Source organism: Leptopilina boulardi, unplaced genomic scaffold (genome assembly GCF_019393585.1).
Source record: "Leptopilina boulardi isolate dan_hultmark-lab unplaced genomic scaffold, ZJU_Lbou_2.1 LbouV2_368, whole genome shotgun sequence".
In the NCBI taxonomy this organism is placed as follows: Eukaryota; Metazoa; Arthropoda; class Insecta; order Hymenoptera; family Figitidae; genus Leptopilina; species Leptopilina boulardi.
This window is the reverse complement of record NW_026137938.1, coordinates 301,757-327,303: the sequence shown is the minus strand read 5'-3', so window position 1 is coordinate 327,303 and position 25,547 is coordinate 301,757. Positions and strand designations below refer to the sequence as shown.

The following is a 25,547-nucleotide window of genomic DNA, read 5'->3' as shown; positions in this document are numbered from 1 at the left end:
ATGGAATATCCTCAGGATGTCCGTGGGATATTCTTAGGATATTCACGGGATATTTAATATCTCAACATATATTTTTAAAGGTTAAAATTGTTAAGCTAATATAATGAATAATAATATAATAAAAACAAAAATCTTATGAGCTTCTAATTTATTTTAAATGAAGATTTGAAACACATTTTTCAAAGTTTTTAAATAAACTCATGCACTTGATGTATAATTAATATTAATAGTTATTCGTTATTTGCGGGGAATTTATTGCCAATTTATTTTCTGACAATATTAAGCATATGAATAAAGGAATGAATCACGAATGAGCAAAAAATTAGTTAATAATTTTTCAAATTAAACAACTTTCTCGAAAAACAAGTTGCATTTTATTTTATTTATAAAAAAATTTAATTCACAGAATATTCTCACTCGTAGTCTCATAATGACTTTAAAAACAGTATCCTGAGAATATCTTCTTGACATCCAGAAGATATACTGAGAATATCCTGAAAATATCTGTGGGATATCCTGACGATATCTATGGGATATCTGGAGGACATTTATGAAAGTCTATAGAGATATCCAGAAGATATCCTGTGGATATCCAAAGGATATACAAACCGCCGATTTTTTGGATATCCTTAAGAGATCCTTTTGATATCCATAGGACATCCCTAGGATATCTGCGGGATATTATCAATATATCCCAAGATATCTTGTGTTATTAGGGTCATTTTTTAAAATGTGCCTCTAATATATTTATATGAGAATGGAAATGATAATAAAAAAAATAATTATATGTACCGAAGATGTAATTTAATAAGCAAAAGATGAACGGGGAGATACACGCAGCGCTGGTGTAACATTTGAAATAGAACGTGTGGCATGAAAGTAGCAGTTATTATCATTGTCTGATTGTGTATAACTGTCCAAGCCAATACAGAATCATGGACCATATGGCCTCACAACACTAACGCACATATACTGCGACTGAAATTCTTTTTTGGGGTGCGAAATGATATGGAAGTAATGCCAGAGAGGATGGCCTCTGTTTTCTACACACACTCAGGAGATTGACTAACTGATAGTGAAGGAAAGCACGAATCACATTTATATATACATGCACTCAATATTGATGACAGATTGATGCTATTCCCGCGAGTGAAATTCCAAATGACAGACTTTCTGCCAACTGTTGTTTGATTTAATTCGAACCATTCCAATGGTTCTTAGATCAATTTAGTGCCATGAAAGTGCGTTTACTTTATGTACTTTTATGTTTAATAAATTTATATTAGGATTCGTCGATTTTAAAAACTACTATAACAAATATACTACTACTACTATTAACTTATTATTACCTTAATGACGACTTTATCTATTCTGTATTATAATTATTTTGAAAATTTTCATTTCGTTTGTGGTTTTTAAAGGTGAAAACAAACCCCTAAATGAAAAGTGACAAGATATCTTTTAAAAATTATTAATATTTTATAAAACTTGGTATATGGAGGTTTTCAGAGTCGCTGATTATTAATCTGGTGTCAGATTTTCAAAATTCAAAATTTTTTATAAAACTTGGTATTTATAGGGATTTTTGGATCCGTGATTTTGAATTTTAAAAATCAGACATCAGATTCGTCATCAGTGACCCCAAAAAACCCCTAGATATCAAATTTTATAAAAAATTAATGACTTTTTAAAATTTCGACCGCCATATTGGATTCACCATTTTGAATTTTGAAAATCAGACATCAGATTCGTCATCTGTGACACCAAAAACCACGAGATACCAAGTTTTATAAAAAATTAAAAACTTTTTAAAATTTCGACCGCCATATTGGATCCGCCATTTTGAATTTTGCAAATCTAACATCAGATTAATAATCAGCGACTCTGAAAACCCCCATATACCAAGTTTTATAAAATATTAATAATTTTTAAAAGATATCTTGTCACTTTTCATTTAGGAATTGTTTTCACCCCGAAAAACCACAAATGATGACTTGATTTAGCAAAACGGCCAGTAAAGTTATAAATTTATTATTCTGAACCACGAGTTAGCAATAACATATATTTAAAGATTGAATGCTGTTAAGTACTATAGATACATGAATATAATCGGCTTGAAATTAATTACTAGAAATTTTTAGAGGTCACCAATTAAATTTTAATGTCATATTCGTAATCAGCGACCCCGAAAACCCCCGTGTAACGATTTTCAAGCGAATCTGAACAAATTTTAAAAAAATTGTCCGCCATATTGGATCCGCCATTTTGAATTTTTGAAACTTGATATCGAGTCAATAATCAGCAGTCACAAAAGGACCAGAGTAGAGTAACTTTTATGAGTTTACCTAATTTTTTTGCGCAATTTGCTCATTTTGAAGCTTAAGATGTATTTTAAGGGATTTTGTGAGATTATTAGGGTAAAACCAGAACCCATTGGCCAAATTCTGATGCTTGAATTTATTTCATTTATAATTTAAATTGTCTAATCTAAACTATATTTAACAATTTCTAAAACAGGTAAAGAATGCCACAAGTATAAATACATCGCATTCAATGCGCATAATTAATGCACGCAACTATGTAGACTTAAACCGTTTCTACTCGAAAAAAAATTTGATTATCCGATATTACCATTATTGTCATGGTTGACAATATTTTAGTTCCTTTTCTTTAAAGTATATATTTATTACTCCCAAGTATTTCGAAAATTATATTTCTATTTAGGAATTATAAAACAAAATTTAGTTATTTTTTATCACAGACAAATATAAAGATTTCAGATGTTTTTAATATAAATAATTATTTTATTGGAGTATACATATATATATATATTTGATGAAAACGGCCATACTTGCAGAATGATCCCTCCTCCTTTATTTAACGACACAACCCTCAAGAGTCGGAGTGAGAGAGAGAAGAGGATTCGCTTGACTCAGCGGGGGTGAATAGAACGTTGTTAGCGGTATAGTGTGGCAGGGCGCAACGCGGCGCGTATCCATAACCGTCCTTTGTCTAGATAACGCAATTATTACCGCGTTTCATCATAGCCTCCGGTCGAAATTAGCTTCAAATGAAGTTACAATTACGATCCTCTCTCTCTCTGTCCCTTTCATCCTTCTTGTTGGAACAGGTATATATAGAAACGGAGGGAAAGGGAAGTACAAACGGAACACAAGAGTAAAACTCCGTCCGGAACTTGAAATCCGGGTTGCCGTGGAAACGTCAGAGGACAGACGGATTCGCGATAAAACCGGATGGTCGTTTATACCAGCCGCGCACACTTCATATGCAGTGTCCTTTGTTTCATATATATTCCAAACGTATTTTAAAATTCTCTCATACACTCATCATCAGTTTCACGTCATTTTATAAACGTTGCCAATTTCTTTACAATGCTTTTCCATATATCTGTGTATTGATTTATTATTCCTCTCTTTTGTTAAATATATTTCTTTTTGAAAACAGAAAGTTTATTTTAATTAATATTAATTTTTTGATTACTTTTTTTACATACATATATGTACAAACTTGCAAAAACAATTTTTAATTAGTTTTATTTAAAGAAAATATCCCTAAGAAATTCGATAATTTCCATCGGAATTTTTTTTCAAGTGGAAAGATTCCTAGGAAAGTGCTCCAGGGAATTTCAGCTGAAATTGTTATTGAAAATTCCGACGGGATTCCGGTTGGAATCGGAATTTCGCAGGAGAACTTTTCTTACGTGGAAAGATTCCTAGGAAAGTTTTCCAGGGAATTTCCGCCGGAATTTTGACGGGACTCCGATAGAATTTCGATTCACTTTCTTAGGAATCTTTCCACGTGGGACTTTAGGTTTCGTTGAAAAAACCACAGAAATTATCGGAATTCTGACGGAAACGACACAATATGACAGACACAAAATTTAAAACTAATGGATTTAGTTTATTCGCAGTACTAATTTTGGGGGGTCTCATATAGTATTGCGATACTCACTTATTCATAACAATCCATTAATTTTTCAATGAGTTTCAAGTGAATTCGAACGATTCTTAAAAATTCGTCCGCCATATTGGATCCGCCATTTTGAATTTTCAAAAATTGACATTGGACTTAAGCATCCTTCACTGAGAAAAATAATAATGTAATGTTAACAAAATAATTTGGTGGAGCACTTTTAGTTAAGATTACAAAAATTTAGTTGACATAACAGTAACGAAAGAAGCAATCAATCGAGAAATTTAGTTGTCTGTACCAAAAATTTCGTTCAAGCTTTTGCGTCTGTTAACTGAATAATTTGGTTCTCCAAACCAAACCGTCTGAATGCTCAATTGCGCATGCGCTGTTCTCGTAAATATGGCTTATTTCTCTGTTTACGGATGTCACACGTTAACCATGCTTCGCTCTTCGTGTCGTCCAGTTTTATTCAAGTGTTTTCGGGATTTTTATGTGTTTCAGAAATTCGGTAAAAAAGTGTGTGTAGTGATGCATATCGAACAGAGAGAATAAAGCTTGTTAAAAGAACGGAAGTTTTTCTCCAGCCTATATACTTTATGAAAATAATTTACACTCACATTGTCTCTACGATTCTCAGTGTAGTGGTCAGCGTTCTTGATTTGCGTTGCGTAGTCTGAGGGTTCGATCCCCAGCAGTGTTAGGTTTTTCCGCAATAGAAATTAATTTAAGTAGACATAGGGTGGTAGGTAATATAAAGCGAAAAGAATAAAAGAGGATAACAAAAGTGATAAAATTAAGTGAAAAATAAAAAATATAAGTGTGAGCCAAAAAATAATTTGGTTGAGAAAAGAAAAAAATTTTTTTCATTTAACTAAATTTTTTGTTTGCTTAAAAACAATAAATTAGTTGTGCAAAACAAAAAATTTGGTAGACCGAACAAAATGATTCAACGAAAAAATTTAGTAGCCCGAACCAAACGGATTAGTTGCACATATATCAAATAAAAAATTTGGTTTGGAGAACCAAACTTCAGTAGATGATACCAAACAGTTTTCTCAGTGTTGTGATTCCGTTGGAATTTCTTTTAAATGGTCAATCTAGTGGAATAAATTAATATTAGAAAGGACCCAAAATACATTGGAAAAAGCTCTCGGTGAAATCTTTTGTAATTTTGCAGTTTTGTAGTTTTTGATGTTCTGAACAAAAAATGCTAATGGCAAAATCCAAAAAAATGGACAGATTTTTAGTTAATTAAGGTGAAAGTTGAAAAATTACACTGTAAAACAGGGTATCTATTATAAGTGTAAACCAAAATCATTAAATTAAATTGCCTGAAACATGTTACTTTGGGGTTTTTGGTGTTGCTGATCAAGAATCCGGTGTCATTTTTTAAAAATTCAAAATGGCGGATCCAATATGACGGACGATTTTTTTGTAAAATTCAAGGAATTCACTGGAAACTTGTTACTCGAGGGCTTTTGGGGTCGCTGATCAAGAATCCGGTGTCAGTTTTAAAAAAAATTTAAAAGGCGAATCCAATATGGCGGATGATTTTTTGTTCGAATTCGCCTGAAGCTTGTTCCTTGGGGCTCCATCAAGGCTTGCATAAGGATTGTTTAAGGTTCACCCAGTCTCACTTAAAACTCAATTAAAGCTCAAAGCTCACTTACGGCTCAAGGCTCACTTAATGTTCAAAAATTGTTTAAAACTAAAACCTCTTCTAACGCTTAAAACCCGCTCAAGTCAAGACTTGTTTAAAGCTAAAAACTCGTCTATGACTTCAGATTCGATCAAGGCTCAAGACTTGTTTAAATCAAAAAGGTTGCCTATGACTTAAGAATTCCCGAAGATAAGTCTTGACTTTTAATTAAGCCTTGAACTTTTAACGGTTCTTATGTCTTGAGCTAATCTTTAGTCTTAGACGAGTTTTTAGCTTTAAACAAGTCTTGAGCCTTAAATGAGCTTTGAGCTTACTTTTTAGTTTACATTTTCTTTTGATATTGTATGTAATAAAAAGTTCCTTACATTTTTCTTAACTTACATTCACTTTACAGTGTATATGTTGTGAAGACTTCATTTATCATTTTCTTTTTTAATTGTTATTAATAAACTGTTCATTTTTTAATATATATATAGGAACAGAAATACACCCAGTGAAAAGATTTCTTTGATTTAAAGAAACCAATTTCTTCGACTTGTTTTCTTTCATTCAAAAATTTATTTGTTTCAAACAAATCATCTTTGAATCAAAGAAAAAATTGTCAAAGAAATTGATTCCTTTGAAACAAAGAAATCTTTTTTCTGGGTATACGCAGCCTTAAAAATAAAAAAAATACTTTTTTTCTGACATATTGATAAATTGAACCAATGTGCAACCACATGTCAAGCTAAAATTTAAAATCATCGCTATAACGTGTCCCCCATAGTTTACATGGTTATTTTATGTATTAGCAATCAGATTTTATTTGACTTGTAATATGTGTGTTATATTGTTAGAAATTATAGGGTGCTTTATTATAAATTAGGCTAACTATTAGGATTTATATTTCCAAGGTATTATACAGGAACTCAAAGACCTAATTTAATTCCGAAAATTCCGTTTTTTGTGGTTATTTTAGAGAATTTTGCTGAAAATAATTATCGGAATTTCTCTCTCATCCGTTATTATCGAAATTCCCATAATAATTTTCTTTTGATTTCCAGCAGAATAGCAAATAATTTCCGTCGTTTTTCTTCTGGAAACTTAAACGGAATTCCTACATAATCTTTAGTAAGGATTCCGTTATATTCGCAAAATTCCCATAATAATTTCTGTTAAATTTCTGACCGAATAACAAAAGAAAATTTCTTGGTAGTTATTCCGTTGCCGACCAAATTCGGATCATTTCCATCGTTTTTCGGTCAGAAACTGGAATTCGGTAAGAATTCTGTTTTAGTTTTCGGCAGAAAAATGAACCGAATTCGGTTGAAAAAAGAGATACTACGAAAACTGCGCTTTCTCATCGGAATAGTATTTCCGTTTCCGATCAATTCCGTCGTTTTTCCGTCAGAAACGGAAATACAATTCTGATGAGAAATAAAATATAGTTTTCGTAGCACCTCTTTTGTTTCTAACTTAATTCCGCGATCATTTTCGTCGTTTTCAGCCGGAAACTAAAACGGTATTTCTAAGGAATCTCCAGAAAGTTTTTCTTACCCGCGAATTTCCTACTGTAATAATTTTCATTTGATTTCCGTCAGAAAACAAACTGAATTTCTTGGCAGTTATTCCGTTTCCGACTGAATTCTGATCATTTCCGTCATTTTTCGTCCGAGAAATAAAAGAAAAACAAACTAAATTATTTGTCAGCTTTTCCATTTCCACTAAAATTCCAATCATTTTCGTTGTTTTTTGACCGGAAAGTAAAACGGAATTCTGACGAAATCTCCAGAGAGTATTTTCGTTACTTGGGAAATTCCGTTATTTTTGATTTTGCTAAAATTTTAATTAATGTTCTTTTCCATTTGCTTGTGAAAACTAAAAAAAAAATAAATGATTTAATTTTAGTATAAATGATATTAATTGCATATATCATAGTGAATAATCCTCAAAGAAATGGTATATTTTATGTTATATAAACATTTGAGAGAAGTGTTTATAACATAAGGTTATTTTCTCTTTCTAAGGTGATATATGTATTTATTATGTTTGTCTGCACCTAGGTCGAGTACCTTAACAGCACAAGGACAGAAACCTATGCTTTAACCATATAATAGCACACACAAGCTAAGCTGGTACTTAACTGCGGCAAGCGGCCCTTTCTAGAAGAGACCCCACAAGGGAAAGGGACTATGTATTATAAATCGTGTGTTACATTGTGCTTAGGAGCGCCGTTGTCGTGACTGTTGACTTGTCCGTGCATTGTTGGAAATACACCTTTTGTGCTCATCACAAACAAATATTCTCATACTGCTCATATATATGTGTACTATTGTATATATATATGAACGAATTCTGTGTTCCAGTCGCAGTAGGCACAGTTAATATAGTCGTATATACAGTATGCAATGTAGATATAAATATACGAGAGGCCATACAGCTGCCATTTAACAATACAGCCTACGTCCCGAGATATAATAATGTGCACATCTGAATCTAGGGTGCACTTCATCAAAATGACTGGAAACGCGGTATTGGAGTGAATTGCAATGGAATGATGTGTCTTGTATCATGACACATAATGTCGTTTGGTGGAGTTCAAGCTTCTGCCTTCATTCATTTCACCTGACACTTTCATACATACACACATACACATACAAATATATATATTATATTTCTATATTGGACGTGATAAAATTGAAAATATGCTTTTTCTCCTGCACGCTCAATTTTTATAATTCAGAAGACCATTTACTAAAATTTGTTTAAAACCCTTGTCACATTTTTGAAAACATTTCAACTAGAATTACTTGAAATATTTTGTAACACTCACAGAAACAATATGCTAACTTGAAGATATCAAATTGATACCAAAATGTGTATTAAATTGTTAAGATGCATAAAGACGTTTTGATCCGCTTCTTGGAATTAATTTGATACCTCCAAGTTAAGAATATGATATCTCTTTAGGGCATCTCATAAGTTAACAGAAATCGCATCTGATAGAATTTTAATTTATATACACTGCAAAAAGAAGTATCTTATTTTAAGATGTTTTGGTCGCCTTTTTAAGATGTTTTTTATACCTTGCTTCTAAGTTATCTAAAACAACTTAAAGTACATTAGTTTCTTAAGATATAAGATGGATAGGAAGATACTTTTGGTAACTTGCTTCTAATGTATCTTATAATAAGATACTTCTTTTTGCAGTGTAAAAGAATATAGAAGTGTGAAGCTTTCTTTAGACGCGAAACTTCACATTTAATTTGGAATCAGTCCAAAATTTTAACCAGGGAAGCGCCATTGTAAAAACACATATTTCTAATTTTAACATTGGCCTCCCTATGGGGGTCGATTATGTATATCTATTCCACTTTTCACATTCCAAATTCTGCATTCCACATCTCATGGAATTTCTGATTATATCATGGAATTTTTTCAATTGCATGATCTAAGACTTGAATTTACACTTTCGTTATGAAAATGGCCCACTTTTAGTATTTTAATTCGTCATAATGTATATTTATAGTAAGTTTTTCAAGTATCGTAGAAATTTTATTACTTATCACCTGGAAATCATGAAAAAATCATGGAATTTCGCGAAGAAAAATTTGTAGAAACTCTCTGATTCCGCATTCCACTTTTCAGTTGAATGTGGAATGCGGGATACAGATGTGTAAAGTGGAATCGGGAATGTAAAAAGTGGAATAAGGAAACTGAATAGCGGAATTTGGAATGTGAAAAGTGGAATACGGAAACTGAATAGCGGAATGCGGAATCTGGAATGTGAAAAATGTAATACGGAAAAATTACATAATTGATCCCTTGGTTAAAATTGTTGACTGATTCAGATTTAATTTCGGACAAATCATTTTGGATTAGTCCAGAAATTGAACCAAAAAAATCCGCATCAGTCCGTAATCAATTTTTCCCAGTCAAGAAAAATTAATAGATTCTTATTCATAATTATTTACCAATTGATAAATTCATCAAATGTGACTTGGTTAAAAGCGACCTCTCGTCCGAAATCAAGTTTTCGAGAAAAACAACTTCAAAGTTAGGGGGTCGCTGATTACGAATCTGACATCAGATTTTTTAAATTCAAACTGGCGGATCCAATATGGCGGACGAAATTTAAGAATTCATCGCATTTGCTTGAAACTCGTTACACAGAGGTTTTTGAGGTCGCTGATTACGAATCTAAAGTCACATTTTAAACATTTTTTAAATTCAAAATGGCGGATCCAATATGGGCGGACAATTTTTTTAAAATTTGTTCAGATTTGTTTAAAAATCGTTACTCGGGGGTTTTTGAGATCGCTTATTACGAATTTGACATCAGATTTTAAAAATTCAAATTAGCGGATCCAATATGGAGGACGCAAACCATTTTGAACTGAAAATGTTGATTTTAAAACATTTTTGCTCCAAAACTCAAAATAATAGTTAAAACGATATTATTTTTACTACAACTGAAGAAAGTATTCTAGAAGGACAATTTTAGAATGGAATTTTTTTTTTACTTTCCTATTTTATATCTACATTCTGCATATTTTTTTCTTTCGTGTTGATTTAGATATATATATATATATATGTCTCGATTATTAGATTGAAAATTGAACGAAATACAACAATGTTATAGTGAAGAAGTAATTCGAGTATATAAAGTTTTATTCGCAATAATTTAGCCAGGAACAGAGATGCTCTGCGAAAGCAGGACGTGGGCCATATATATTTGATGGGATACTTGGTATAAAGTTGTGCATAAAAGTAATGCCGACATTAAAGTTTGCGGTTCCAGAACAGGACGCTATCGTCAACCCTTACTTCCCTTTTCCCTCTTCAATGTTCTTTATGGTCTACAACCATAGCGTCTATGTCCTTCTCATTGTGTTCCAGGCATTTTTGAAAACTGTTCACTGTTTTCTTTCCTTTTTTTTTCATTTATTTAAGTATATGCATAAATACACCGAAAAAAATAAAATCTCCAAATGAGAAGAAAATTCCGCTCATAAATTACTTTTACATTTTATTTTCAATATACGAATATTCATCTACAAAAAGGAGGATTTTTCTTCTTTATTTGAGAATATTTTTATTAAATGATAACTTTTAATATTTTCTCTTTGATTGAATTTATTCATTTGCATTTAAGATTTTTTTTCTATAATTGAAATTATTCCTCTCAAAATGAAACAAATTTATGCTGTAAAAAAGATTTTTGTAGTTTCATTTTGTTTTGTTGCGCGCATCTTCAAACTGTTTGAAAAGTGACAGTTCAAAATAAAATGGACAACGAGCTGAAAAATCTGTTATCTGAAATTGGACTTTCTACATTAATTATTTAATTAACAAATTTTTCACTGAAAATTAAGGTTTTAATGTATAAAAAATTATTTCTATTCATATTAAAAACTGTGATAAATTTATTATAATTTATCAACAATGCGATCTGTTTAACCCCTATTTTTTCTAGGGTTAGAATTTAATAATATTCAAATCAGAATTGATTATTTCATCAATTTGATCTCTACACTATTTTAAAAATATATTTACTTTGATTTAAATAATCCATTAACTTTTTTTCACTTGAATACTGAGCACTTTATTTTAAAATGAACAAAAACTAAAAACATTTTTAACAACCTGAAAATCTTTGGTACTTTATTGTATAAAAACTCAGCTCGTGTTTTCGCCGTCTATATTTTTTCTCCAAAAATGGTTCCTTTCATTATAAATTACTTAATCCGAGTAATAACGAGTAAATTAAATCATAAATTTCTTTTAACCCTGTAAAGAAGGTTGACATTTCTGAATTTGACGTAAGTTTGAAACAAGATGAATAAATCTTTATTTGAAATTATTCCTCTCAAAATATAAAAGAGGAAAATCCTCTCAATTAGATATGAAAACTTTAGTGCCCATATATAAAAAGGAAAAGTTGCTGCAAAAGAAGAGGAATCCTCTAAATTTGAGAACTTTTTTTTTTCGGTGTATAAAGAGAATAAAATTAATTGAAAAATTTTCGAAATAGTAAGGGATACAACTTTTTTAAAATTTTGTATATACTATTAGCTAACTTTTTTTAAATATTCCAATTTTGTAAATTTACTAAATATTAAAATAATTGTTTAATTTCCAAAAACTAATTATAAGAAATTTTGTTGAAAATTTATTTTATAATTTCCAATTTGTGCCTAATCTTTTTTTTAGATTTAGAAAAATTTTAAATGTTCTCTTTAATGTTTTTACTCAATTTTTGACAAACAAAAGATTCACGTTAGAAGGTTTTGGCAAGTACACTCTCTGCAATGTATAACAGAGTAATTTAGTTCGGAAGTGCTCATCAGGGAACGATCTTCTTGCGTCAAGGGAGGTATGACTTCTTCCCTCGTGGTGTCTCGATTCGCTTCGACAGATCCATAACTTAATGTGGCTTATACGTATATATATATATAGCTAGAATCCACTTTAAATTAGTAAAAAATAAAAAAATTACCGCAAAATACGGAAATTATTATTTTTTTATTTAAAACTTATTTTAAATATAATTATAATTTTTAATAATTAATAATAGTTTTATAACTATATTTTTGCTTAAAACTGAAATTCGCTATTTGGAAGTTTTAAACATTTAATTTTGTACTAAAATATTAATTTTAATATAAAAATATCGTTTCTTAAACTGAGAGTAGTAAAGGTTAAAAAAATTTTATTTTGCATTATAATTTGTGCGCTACTTGTTACTTTCCTCATTCCGCATTCTACATTTTTCTTTTCATATTCCGCATTCGACATTCCGAATTCCACTTTTTACTTTCCAGATTCCGTATTCGACCCCTCACAGCACCAGATATCTTAGGATATTCCAAAAACATCCCTTTGATATCCTAGGGATACCCCAAGGATATCCTAAGGATACTCTAAGGATATCCAAAGTAAAGGCGGTTAGGATATCCTAGGGATATCCCAGGGATATCTAAGGATGTCCTTAGGACGTCCCAGGGATATCCTAATCATTTCCCCGGATATTATTAGGATATTCTGTGGATATCCTTAGAACTTCCCGAGGATATCCTGAGGACGTCCTAAGGATATCCCTGGAATAATTAGGGATGTTCTTAGGACTTTCGGTGCGTGTGTTAGAACAAAAAATTTTCATTCGGTCAGTCCCATAAAAAAACGAATTTAAAGTGTCGAAAATCGCATTTTTGGCTTAAATATATGCTCTAATTATCAACTTTAAGGCCCAGATTTGAAAGATGATTGACAATCATAAGAAACCTATTTGTATCAAAAAATCGCTATCATAAATAGTCAAAATTTCAATCATAATGATATCCTAGGGAGATCTTAGCGATATTTCTAGAATATTTTAACGATATACCAAGTTTAACCCAAGAATATCCCCACGATATCACTAGGATATCCCCAGGATATCCCAAAAATATCCTACGTGACGGCGGTTTGGATGTTCTGAGGATATCCTATGGACGTTTTCAGGATATCCTTTTGTTGTGAGGGACATTCCGAATTCTATACTTTTCACTTTCCTCATTCCGCATTTCACTTTTTACTTTCCTGATTTTATTTAATTAATTACACTTTAATTTATTATTTTTATTAATATTATTTATTATTATTATTATTTTAGTAATTTTGAAAAGCCATATAATTTAATTTAGTAGGTAAATGATGTTAACCAGTATTTGGCCTAATGGCTTAATTATATTTTGTTCTTAAAATCATATGACGCGTTTCGATACAGTATACTGCATCCTCATCAGATCATACATTTAAATTGACAAAAAAAGTAACATGCTTGCATTGTCGGTTTTAAGGTTAAGCATGTTTTACATTTGTTCCAAATAAATTTAAAATTAATCTCTTGTAAATAATACTTATTTTCAAAAAAATTGTTAATTAATAATTGTTAGAAAAGATAAAATTAAACATTAAATTTGAGAACACATGTTTCCCATAATAATGTCTCTATAATGTTTCCCTTATGGGAAACATGTGTTCTCAAATTCAATGTTTAATTTTATCTTTTTTAACAATTATTAATTAACAATTTTTTTGAAAATAAGTATTATTTACAAGAGACTCATTTTAAATTTATTTGGAACAAATGTAAAACATGTAAAACTATTTTCTATAAGATTTAATATTTTTTATATCAATATTTCAAATTTTGACACGTTTTTCCTAAATTGAAAAATATTTACAAAAATTTCTAGTGCGTACTTATTGAAAAATGCATATTTTATTTCAGTGTATTAATTACATCATAACAATTGCATTACCTTATCTCAAAGAATTAAAAAATATTTTGTATAATATTTTTTTATAAATTTAATTTAAGAATGGTATAGTCTAATGCACTAATTATGGCGCGGTTCGAGTTAATTTAAAATAGAAAAATTCGACATTTCTATATTGTATAAAGTCAATTTAAGACTTATTAAACTAAAAGGTTATGTTATTTAGATATTAAAAGAAATTTTAACGTTATAAAAATCGATTATTTAAACAAATATGAGAAATTAAAACCAATACCGTAATTTTCTATTACGGCGCGTTTGTATCCGTTTCGGTGTGTCAATTACGGTGACTAAAATTACGTGTATTTTGAAGGTACCTTGCCCACCGTAATTAGAGCCAATGGAAATCTTAAAAATGTTTCAATTACGGCGAGGGAAAAAACATGATCTCAAATAATTCAATTAATAATTGTTTAAATGTGCATCTTTATTAGTAATTGTATCAAAAAAAGATTAAAATTATTTTTTTAAATCATTTTTCAACAATTATATTAAATATAATAGAAATAATAGTTATTTTTTATGAATGCGCCATAATTGATGCTAGTGCATCACCCTACACTTAAAAAAATATTTTATACTCAACTAAAGATGTAGAAAAAAATCATGCTAAAGATATTAAGAATGAAAAAATTAATGCAGAGCAGCTAGAAAAAAGTTATAATTAATAATTTCGTTAATTTCGAAAATGTTAGCTTCATAGTGCAATTCTGATTTTAATAATTGTTGTGAACCATAATTTTTCTGTTAATAAGTAATTTTCTTTGTCTCTGATCATTATCAATAAATAATAAAAGAAAAAGTAAACAATTTTGATAATAGTTGGAATGTATATTCTACTTTTTAGCTGCGAACATTTAATTTCAGAATAAATGAAAAAATTAAAATATTGTCAAGATTGACATATCCAATTTCTATATGCTTTATAATATTATAGGCCTTTCCCCTTTCATCGCTTAAAATCCCTTCATGAAATTCCTATCTCCTTAATGGATTGAACATATGCGGGGATGATAACAATCTTCATTCCTTTATGACAATAAGGGAAAGAAGGTTTACCATTCACTATCAATGAACATGTAGTATACAGTTAACCTTGATTAGAATTGCTGCTAATAGTTGGGAATTGGTGAAGGTAGAAAACGAATGGGGAAGTTAGGCAACAGGTGTCATCTGATTGATCACCGACGCTTGAACTCCCTACACTATTACCTAGCCCACAAACGCATCCACAATATAAATCAAGTATTTAATGTTACTCCACGAGAAAATAATAAGGTAAATATCCCCCATTTGTATATCCATCATCAAAATGGTTTATATATAAAAGTCAGTATAGCGATGTTTACAATTTAATTGCAAATCTTCACAACTAACCAAAAATATATCCCCGAATAACAATTTTTAGGTTTTGATCAACTGTATCACGTATAAATTTGGCTTGCAATGTTTTTGGATACTCATGAGTGGTATCAACTTGATCCCGGGATGAAAAATGTAGGTATTCCAAAAGTAAACTTAAGTCACATAGTATTCAAATATGTATTCCTCCGTGCCAAAAGGTAGACTGTGGAATACTTTGAGAAAAGTTACTAAAGTAAACTGATGGTATACTAAGATCTACCACATAGAGAGGAGAGCATACCGTTCGTATACATTGGGATATTATATGAATTTTTCTAAATTATCTTGTAATGAACTCCAACTATAGAGTTCTAATGGTGTCTAATAGATGTCGCATTGTCATATAGACAAAAATTCTTCTTATTAATAAATGTGAATAAAAATAAATAATATTAAATGATAATTAATTTATTCATTGAATATTTTTTGATACATATAAACATTATACATAATATGTAATACTTAATTAATTAATATACAAGTTTAATAAATAAATAGATAAACATAAAGAAAAATAACTATATGAATTAAATATTATATACCCTTTATAAAACTCATAATTCCGTACCTGAAAAAATGTCAACTTTAAGTTGCATTCTAGTCAATGATATATTTCAATATTTTAATGTTATTAAATTATTTTTTATAAAAAATTTTTTTTTATAATATTTTATACAATAATTTATTAAATAAACTATTACAATTGGCAGTGAATACAAGGTTAACATTTATAATATTAATATTATATTATAATATTTAATAAAATATAAATTTCTGGTTAAGTAAATAAAAAATATATGAAAAACTTACTTGATTTACTTATAATTTTTTCAGTATATGATTTCGTACCATCCGATGCGTAATTTGTCATTAATAATGAATTGTGTCACTTAGTGCAGGATTTTTTTAGTTAAAGAATTATCTTACACTTCAAATTATTTCGTTAAATAAAAAACTTTAAATATTACATTAAAATAACAATTAATAAATAAATTCTTCACTTTAACTCACTAACTACCGACTGTAGGTTCCCCTTCGATTCTGGCAAATGCTAGAAAGCAACTGAAAACTTGAAGGTCTGCCTTAGGAAAATTTTTGAAAAAATACTAAACATTTTCTTCGTCTCTTTGCATCTTCAAAATTCACACATTTTCTATCTAAATAAATCTATAAGAAAAAACAGGTACCGAAAAACTCATAAAATAGGACCTCTTGCATCGAGAAACCCTTGACTGGTCATCCTAATGCAAACCAGATGTGGCAAACAAAAATCAAATCATCAACAAAAAATTAGGTTATTCATTTGGCTTTAGAAAACAATTGATCAAATTGATAAATTCAATTTTTCAGAATTGTACGAAATAAGGCTGCCGAGAAAGCGAAACATGCACACCAACAACAACAAGCGCAACAGCAAGGTCAACAACAACAGGGTCAACCGGGTACAGGTGGCTCAGTATCAGTTATTGCCCATGCTCCCGCTACACCTTCTGGTCATCCTGCAGTAACAGCACCTAATGCTTACAGCATAAGTGGAATTTTAGGAATTCCACCACATCATCAGGATCCTAATGGAAACAGTATCAAACGAAAGCGAACTGACGATGGTAACGTATTTATTATCATTTATTCGGTAACAAAATTTTTAGTTATCGAATTTTTATTTTACAATCATTTAATTTACATGACTTTTTATTACAAAAGAATTTTAATTTAAGCGAATTTTAATATAGCAAAATTCTCATTCAATCGAATTTTATGTGATTCGTCGAATTTTTAAATGACAGAACTTCCAAATCACCAAATTTAAAATTTGTCCGAATTTTTAATTGATAGAATTTTTATGACACCGAATTTTCATTTGTCCAAAATTAAAAATGTCCGAACAAACAATCGACAGAAAGATTACGTCGCAATTTTGAAAATTTACCATAATTAGAAATTATTAAGAAAATCGTGATTGGACAATTTTAAAAATTGCGCAGAAATCTTTTTGTCGATATTGTTTTTTCAGCCATTTGTAATTTCGGATAAATGAAAATTTGGCGTCATAAAAAATTCTATTAATTAAAAATTCGCCCAAATAAAAAATCGGAAAAATTAAAATTCTGTGAATTGGAATTTCTGCCATTTAAAAATTCGAATCAAATAAAATTCGATTGAATGAGAATTACATACTTTAATTCTACTTTGATTATACATTAAACCTACTTTGATCCTGCATTACACCTACTTTGATACTACATTAAACCATTGTTAAATCTACTTTAATCCTACATTAAACCTTATTTAATTCTACACTAAATTTACTTTGATTCTTCATTAAATCTACTATGATTCTACATTAAATCTATTATGATTCTACATTAAATCTCTTTAATATTACACTATACCTAGTTTGATTCTTTATTAAATATATTATTTGCACAGACATTAAACTTTCTTTCATCCTAATACACTAAATCTGTTTTGATGTTTTATTAAACCTACTATATTTATATACCTACATGCAACCTACTTTAATCCTAATATTTATATTACTAAAAATTTTACCAACATGCACCTTTAATTTTTCTTCTATGCGGTTATGGTATATGTATAAAATAAAAAACATGCTTTACGTACCCAGTGAACATGCGTCATATTTTCAATTTTGAAAATAATGACATCTTACGATTTGATTTTCTAAAGTACAAACTTACAATTATCCGTTTGGTCTTATTTTGAAAACAGTACTGCCAAAAGAATTGTAATAATTATAAAATTCCTATTTGGTTTTCATAAAAAAAACAGTTTTTTAAGCGATGTTTCTTTCTCGTAACTGCATGGATATCTGAAACAAAAAAAAAGTTATAGTTAATACCCCTTAACTACGATGACGACAATTTTGTGCGTCAAATTGTCGTCATCAGCAGTTAAGGGGTTAATGAAAAAATATTTCTATTATAATATATAGTCGCGAATAAAACAAAAAAGTAAAAACAATGCTTGTCTTAGTGATCAAACTCAAGCAACAAACAAAACAGTTTTAGAATCTGCTTCATAATTCAATGAATGATTTTAGATTATATATGTTAAATTATTAAATTCGATTAACTGACAATTAATGATTTTTATGGGAAATTCATGTGCTCCCAAAATCGTTCAGTTGATCATTTTTGGTTGTAAGAATAATATTTTGGTTGTTATTACAAAATGATTTGGTTGGCACAACTAATCCAGGTTGTTTTTGTGAATAGTACTATTTATGATTATTGTAGATAATACTATATATATGTTTTTAAATGCAAAATAGCTTGTAATATTCAAAGTGTGCTCATTTTTTCGAAATTTGTCATGGATCCAATCGTAATCGAATTGATTTCATAACCTGACTTAAGTTACAAGACGCAAATGGTCCAGGATTAGAAACACAAATTTATACTTCGTAGGGTCATCAGTCAAATGTCACATTGCACGTGCTCTCATTCATTCCGCTGCGCTACGTGAATAGTCTCGCTGCCCGAAAATATTCCTGTCACGTGTCAGCTCACGTGTCTCCCTTTTCAAGTTCGAAATGATTCGCTCTCACATTTTGAGTAGTGACTTCCGCAAAATGCATATACGGTCAAAAATATATATGAAATAAAAATATTGAAAACAACAGGAAAAGATTTATATCTGCTTTTATATGTATATGTATATGGAGAGCATTTGTCATTTATATAAATTTCAAAATTTCTAAATCAATAAAAAAAACTGTTATCCTCTAACAGGAATTTTTTTTAAATTTCTAAAAGCTCTTAGAATCAAACTTAAAATATCGTTTGTTGTTTTATGTTATTGTTATTTATTTGAAACAAAATTTATTTACATGATATAAAAAATATATTTGTCGCATAACTTTTTATTTGTTTAAATAAAAAAAAATTATTTAGCAGAAATAAAATTTTATATATACGGAAAAAAATAGTCCGTAATAAAGTAGGGAATTATTTCCACAGTGCAGGATACGGCCTCAAGTCAAAGATGCCAACAACCATCACCGTACAAAAACTGCGCTTGCGCTACTTCAACTCTTTGATTGGTAAAACAAGGGCGCTCATATTTAAAATGCTTTTAATAGAACAAAATGTTTAGAAAACAAAAAACTGTAAGAGTTAAATTCAATGTTTTTATGTTTAGTTAGAATGTTTTTTTAATCAAAATTAATTTTTATCTATTATTTTTAAATTATTATTTGTGTACGTCCGCATGAAAAGGGAACACTTTGTCGATTACAATAAGGATTATTTTTGCGTGAACATTAATGCAAATATCGCTCTTATGAAAGAAACTAAAATGGTCCCTTTTCATGCGGACCTCGATGCGGACGTACACATTTATAAATTTAAATTAAACATTTTTAACTATATTAAAAAAAATTCCCTTGATAATATTTAATTAGATAATTCACTTATTTTAATTAAAAATATATTAAAAACTCCAACTGACAAAAATTACTTCAGGAATCAGGGTGGCCACTCAAACTTAAAAAAAAAATTCCCGGCTATTTCCCGGTTTTCCAGGAGAAAATGAGTTTTTTCCCGGTTGTTCTTTAGTAGCTTTAAATTGAACTTGTAAATTATTAATCCACTGGTTTTATTGATGATTTGAATTGTCTTTAGCTGCTGAAAAATTTACATTTATATTTAATATATAACTTGTAAAAAAAAGTTATAAATTCTTCAAAAGATCTAAGTTTGTTTTAAATTTTATAATATTAAATGTAATAAACTAAGTGAGTAATGTGAAATTAAGAATGCTTTGAATTAAAAATATATTTAATGTTAATCTTTGGAATTTAACATAGTGCTTTTAAATCTTAATGAATGTAATAAAACATTTTTATGTACTTTACATAACGATTACTAAATTTTTTTACAATAATATGCTTTTTGTACAAACAGAACATAAATTTGTAATAAATACGCCATGAAATCTAATATATAATCAAAAAACAAAAAATGAACAATTTTCTTCTAAAACAGTCTCATTCTACGTTAAATTTTTCAATTCTGCATCAATTGTTTCGATTTCTTTTCGTGTATCTTCTAAGAGCTTCTGTTTTTTTGTAGAAAGCTCTTTAATTTTTTGAGTTTTCATTTTTCGTTTATTTTTTTGTTCTTTTTCTTGAGTGTTTAATTTGTTTTTCTCTTTTAAGGCTTTAACATAACGTGAATGAGCGTCACGTACTGAAGTAATAAGACTTCTTGTAATAAACAAATTTTCCAGACCACCCAGAGAATTTAGGGTATCGTAGATTAGTCTGTGAGCCACAAGTGTTTCTTCTTCCATATTTTCAACAAGACACTGTTTATTGACAGAAAATCCTCTTTCGACGTTGGCGTTTCCGTGTGACAAAATCAAAGTTGTTTTAATTACAGTTTTTAATTCTTCACAATCTTCCGGCACAATTTTCATTAAATCAAACCAAAAGTGATCCAGACGTTGTTCCCTTCTTTTAAAATTGCACATCCTACTTGCAGCAACAGAATTCGAAGACACCAGATTATATTGATGTGCTGCTTTATCTGCGGTACTACTGAGTATCCAATTGTGTTCGTACAAAATGCTTAAAAGTGTCTTCATTCTTGTTTTTCCGACTGTTCCCTCCTCTAGAACAGCGATTGCGGGAGCTAAACAAGTGATTGCTTTGCTAAGTCCGTTTTTTAAAGGCGAACGTTCCATAATTTTAGCAATGCATTTTTGTAACGCTAGTCTGCATTCTTTTCGAAATTTCAAAATGTCAAGTTCCGTCAAACCTTTACATTTTTTTATTTGACTGTACGCTTCGAATCCTAAATCCACTTTTTTTAAAGGAAGTAGATTTTCTTTCAAAAAAACATCAACGGTTGGTTTAATTTTAGAAGGTTCAACAAAACGCTCCAATTTGCTTTTTTCCAAGTGATTTACAAATTTTTTCAAATCGGGAAGTAATTCAATTGCTCTCGTTGAAACGTCAGAATTTTCTAACCAACGTGTAGTACAAAATTTCAAGGGAAAAGTTCGAGAATTTGTACATTTGGTGTACAGTGCTCTTCGGGCTGGAACGTCCTTGAAAAAAGTATACAGAGATCTTAAAAATGACACTATTTCCCAATCTGTCGCAGTTATAGCAGTTTTAAAAGCACCATTTTCAAGATGTAGACCACAAACTCCAAGATTTAATAATTTTGTGACAATTTCATTTGTTTCTAAATATAATTGAAGATCTTTTAGAAATTTTAGATTCCTTAAATGCGTCCAATAAATCTGAAGCTTTGCAACTGCCTAAAAATGTTGAGGTGTAGTATCGAGTACAAACTTCATTGCTGCTGTCATCCCAAAATCTTACATTTATATCCATTTGCGTTCTCTGAGATATTTTATTTAAGGCTTCATCGAAACCAACCACAACGCGAGAACATGTTTTCAAAATTTCTAAAAGATTTTGTTTGAAATACGGTGCTATGCCATACAGTAGGGTATATTCCACTTTAGTCCTTTGCAATAGAATTTTTTTTGCAATTTCGCTGTCAGGAAACATCAATGGAAAAAGAGTGACATCTTTACCAACTGTTCGCATAGATTTATGGGTTATAACAGTTTCTAAACTCCATAATATTTCGGATCTGGTAACGTCTTCCTGATTAAAATGTTTTTTTATGTCTCGACTTCCCGAAATTGATTTACTCATGTCAGTTTGAGTACTAATGCTGCAAAACGTTCGTTGAGAAGATGTTAAAACTGAATCGATTTCAGGTGCATTTTGAATCGTTGGTTTTGAAAAAACTTTTTCATTTGAAGATGTGTTTGCTTGAATAATCATAAATTTATTTATTGGCGTAGATTCATTAGCATTGTTCATCTTTTGTATATGTTTTTTGACATTTGCATGACTAACAAGAGACTGTCTACCCATGCTACTTAAATTAAACTCAACATTGCACAATTTACAACGAGCATTGAACACATTGTTAGGAACTTTCTCAACCCAAGATTTAAACTCTAGCTGAAATAACCAATCGGACTGAAAAGTACATTTACCTTTCGGCGCCATCGTTCTGAAAATAAATGTCCTAAATATTTCATTGTTTGTAGAAAAATAATTAAGATTATTAATTTATTTATAATTAATTATCAAATCAATTAATTTTAATGTTACACAGAATTTTTCTTATTAAAAACATGATAAAACTGTGACAAGTTTCAGGTTAAATTATAAATTTAGATATTATTTTTGACACTGAAATTATTAATAAAATAAATACTTACAATAAGACTTAAGAAATCATATGCTTATATAAACTATAAAATAGATTGACTTTTGTTTCAAAATAAAATCATAAGTTATTTGTTTATAGCGACGGAAATAAGAGAATACAAGTGTCCCTATATGTAAACATATATCAGCCATAGATAAAGTAAAAGTTATGTAGTCTGGCGTTATCACTTACAGTGAAATTGCGTCGACAATACTGCGCAACTCGCATATGTTTTTTTACCTGTTTTAAACAAGCTTTAAAAAGTGCGCGCTTTTTTAAAATACTAAAAAATTTTGCTTTAACAAATTTAATAGAATATAAACGAAGGCAGTTAAAATTCCCGGTTTTAGTTAAAATTCCTGGCTATTTCCAGGCTTTTTCCCGGTACACAAAATTCCAGGCTAATTCCCGGTTTTCCCGGTCGGTGGCCACCCTGCAGGAATAAACTGTACTAAGCAGTGCAGGGCTCGACTATAATTTTGATTGGCTGAGGCTGCAAATTCACTCAATCTTTATCAGTACTGCAAATCAAATTCAGTTGAATAGTTCATACTTAGAGTGGCCGTATTTTTAACCCTTTCGCGCCTCCGGTACATATATGTACCACCTACAAAATTTGACATAACTCTTATAAATTTGAACGAATTAACAAATACGCTGGCTTGTTTTGTTCACTGCTATTACTACTTTGTAGAAAAAAATGGTAAATAACATAGTACAATTATAATTCTTATAAACAATAGGTATAATATTGATAAAAAACCCTTTTTTTAAAATTGCTCATATTCGCTTAAAAATTGTTACTCGGGGGTTTTCGGGGTAGCTGATTTCGTATCTGATTTAAGGTTTTCAAAATTTAAAATGTCGGATCCAATATGGCGAAGAGGAAAATTAAAAATCAATACAAATTACCAATATCAGATTCGTAATTTAAAAAAATATATCCGCCATCTTGGTTCCGCCATTTTGAATTTTGAAAAAGTAACACCAGATTTGTAATCAGCGACCCCAAAAACCTCCGAGTAACAAGTTTCATAAAAATTCAACCGATGGATTTCCCGGAGCACGAAAGGGTTAATACTTAAGATACAATTTACGTAGGAAAAATGACATTTAGGTGAAAACACTAAAAAAAGATACTAAATTTCCTACTAAAGGCGCTCTGACACCTTTCTGTCTGCCTGCAGGTTACCATGCCAAGCTCAGGTGTGAGTGCGCCTTCAAATATTTCTCCCACTCAGAGTACGGTCACACTATCTCATACAGAAACTCACTGTGACTGTGCATGCATGCAGAAACATTTGGCCGGTCACACTTTAACGAAATCTATAGTGAATGTTTAGTAACTTTCTAGTTACAATCGATATTTTTGGAAAATTAGTAGAAAGTTACTAAACATTCACTAGATTTCGTTGAAGTGTGACCGGCCAAATGTTTCTGCATGCATGAGATAGTGTGACCGTACCCTAAAAATGTTACTGAAAGACCAAAATCTTACTAAATTTAGTGGAAAAACCACTAAGTTGGCAACACTGTAACTGACATTACAAAAAAAGGTTTTGTGGCGCTGTAATATAAGTGGCGCAAGAATTGGTATAAATTCAAATACCCAACAATGTTAGTTTTTTATAAAAGACGTCTTTTTCCACCTTCAATTATTGTTACCATATAATTTGTTTATAACAATTTTTTATGACTATTGAAAAATATATAATTCTTATTTTTGTGAATTATTATTTCAAAAACACTAATTCAGATTTAAAATGTTATTTTGATGTTAATTTTTTGTTAATGCCTTTTTTTGGACAAAAAAAAATATATATATATATATATTTGACCCTTTTTATATATAATATATTCGATTTAGAGATTCCAACTTATTACTCATGTTACAGCTGTTCAAAATTACCCCATGTAGCTTCAGGTTCTATTGACGCTATATTCTCCCTACTTTCTAGGTTCTAGGGTGAGCACTAGAAACAGATTCACCCTAAAGTCCATTATTTTCAGTGTATTGTACTGCTTAACATTGACTCAATTGCTTTTGAATAACGACGCGCGCGGGGGCATATATATATATGGAGCTCTTTCGAGTAAAGCGAATTATTCTATTTGCTGCTCTTTTTTTAAGGCCTACCCTTATAATGTTATTTTTGTTCCTTAATAAATATATATGACAGTCATAATTTTATAAATAAAAAAGAGTATATCAAAAAAACATTAAGGTGAGATTTTTATTTTAAGGTTATGTGACTTTATATGATTTTAGTAATCCCAAAAATACAATTTTTTAAAAAAATTATTAATATACTCTGGCACATGATAACAAAACCTTTTACTATTTTTGAGTTGTCAAAATTTTCGAGAAAACCTGCGCAGAATATATTTATATGTGAAATCACAAAAACAAACAGAAGATGTTTTCCCGCCAAAAATTGATTTTAATTTTTATTATCCGCTTCTAAAACCTCGATCAGTGTTAATATAGAAAATTTTTTTTTGCAAAAAATGAACTGTTGGGAAATAAATGTACATATTTTTTAAAATGTTTTTTTTACTCTAAAAAAGCCGAAAATACTATACTGAAAAAGATAGTTCGTCGAAGATTCATTAGAACCGATTTAATCGTAAAATTCAAACGTTCTAACTCTCGTTCGGTTACGAGCCTGAAACGAGTTTTATAGCAATTGTGGAACAACCCTGTCGGGCAAATGCTCTGACCAGCAGCTAGTTGGACAATCGCGACTTGACAGTGAGGTTTAACGAGCCCTATGCTCGCACCCCTCCCCCCTCTCCTATCTACTCCGGAAGGTCATTTAATTATTCGAGAAGCCCCCCCTGTACGTTTGGGTAACTATGTTTGGTCATCCTTTCCTGTTTGACCTCTTTCTTTCTCTCTCTCACTCCCCCACCATCCCACTGTATATGTTGAAAACATCATCCCTCCTCTTCACTTCATTCTGTTCCCTCATTCCACTTTTC

The 25,547-nt window shown here is 30.0% G+C and overlaps 1 protein-coding gene across 5 annotated transcripts in view; it reads left to right on the top strand.

Moving 5' to 3' along the window:
* Nucleotides 1–25,547, top strand: part of LOC127287260 (paired box protein Pax-5) — a 185,608-nt gene that overhangs the window by 139,521 nt on the left and 20,540 nt on the right. For all 5 annotated transcript variants that reach the window (XM_051314096.1, XM_051314095.1, XM_051314094.1 and 2 more), the window contains one exon: nucleotides 16,651–16,907. In XM_051314096.1, the coding sequence (XP_051170053.1) occupies nucleotides 16,651–16,907 (257 nt within the window). The remainder of the gene's footprint in view (nucleotides 1–16,650; nucleotides 16,908–25,547) is intronic.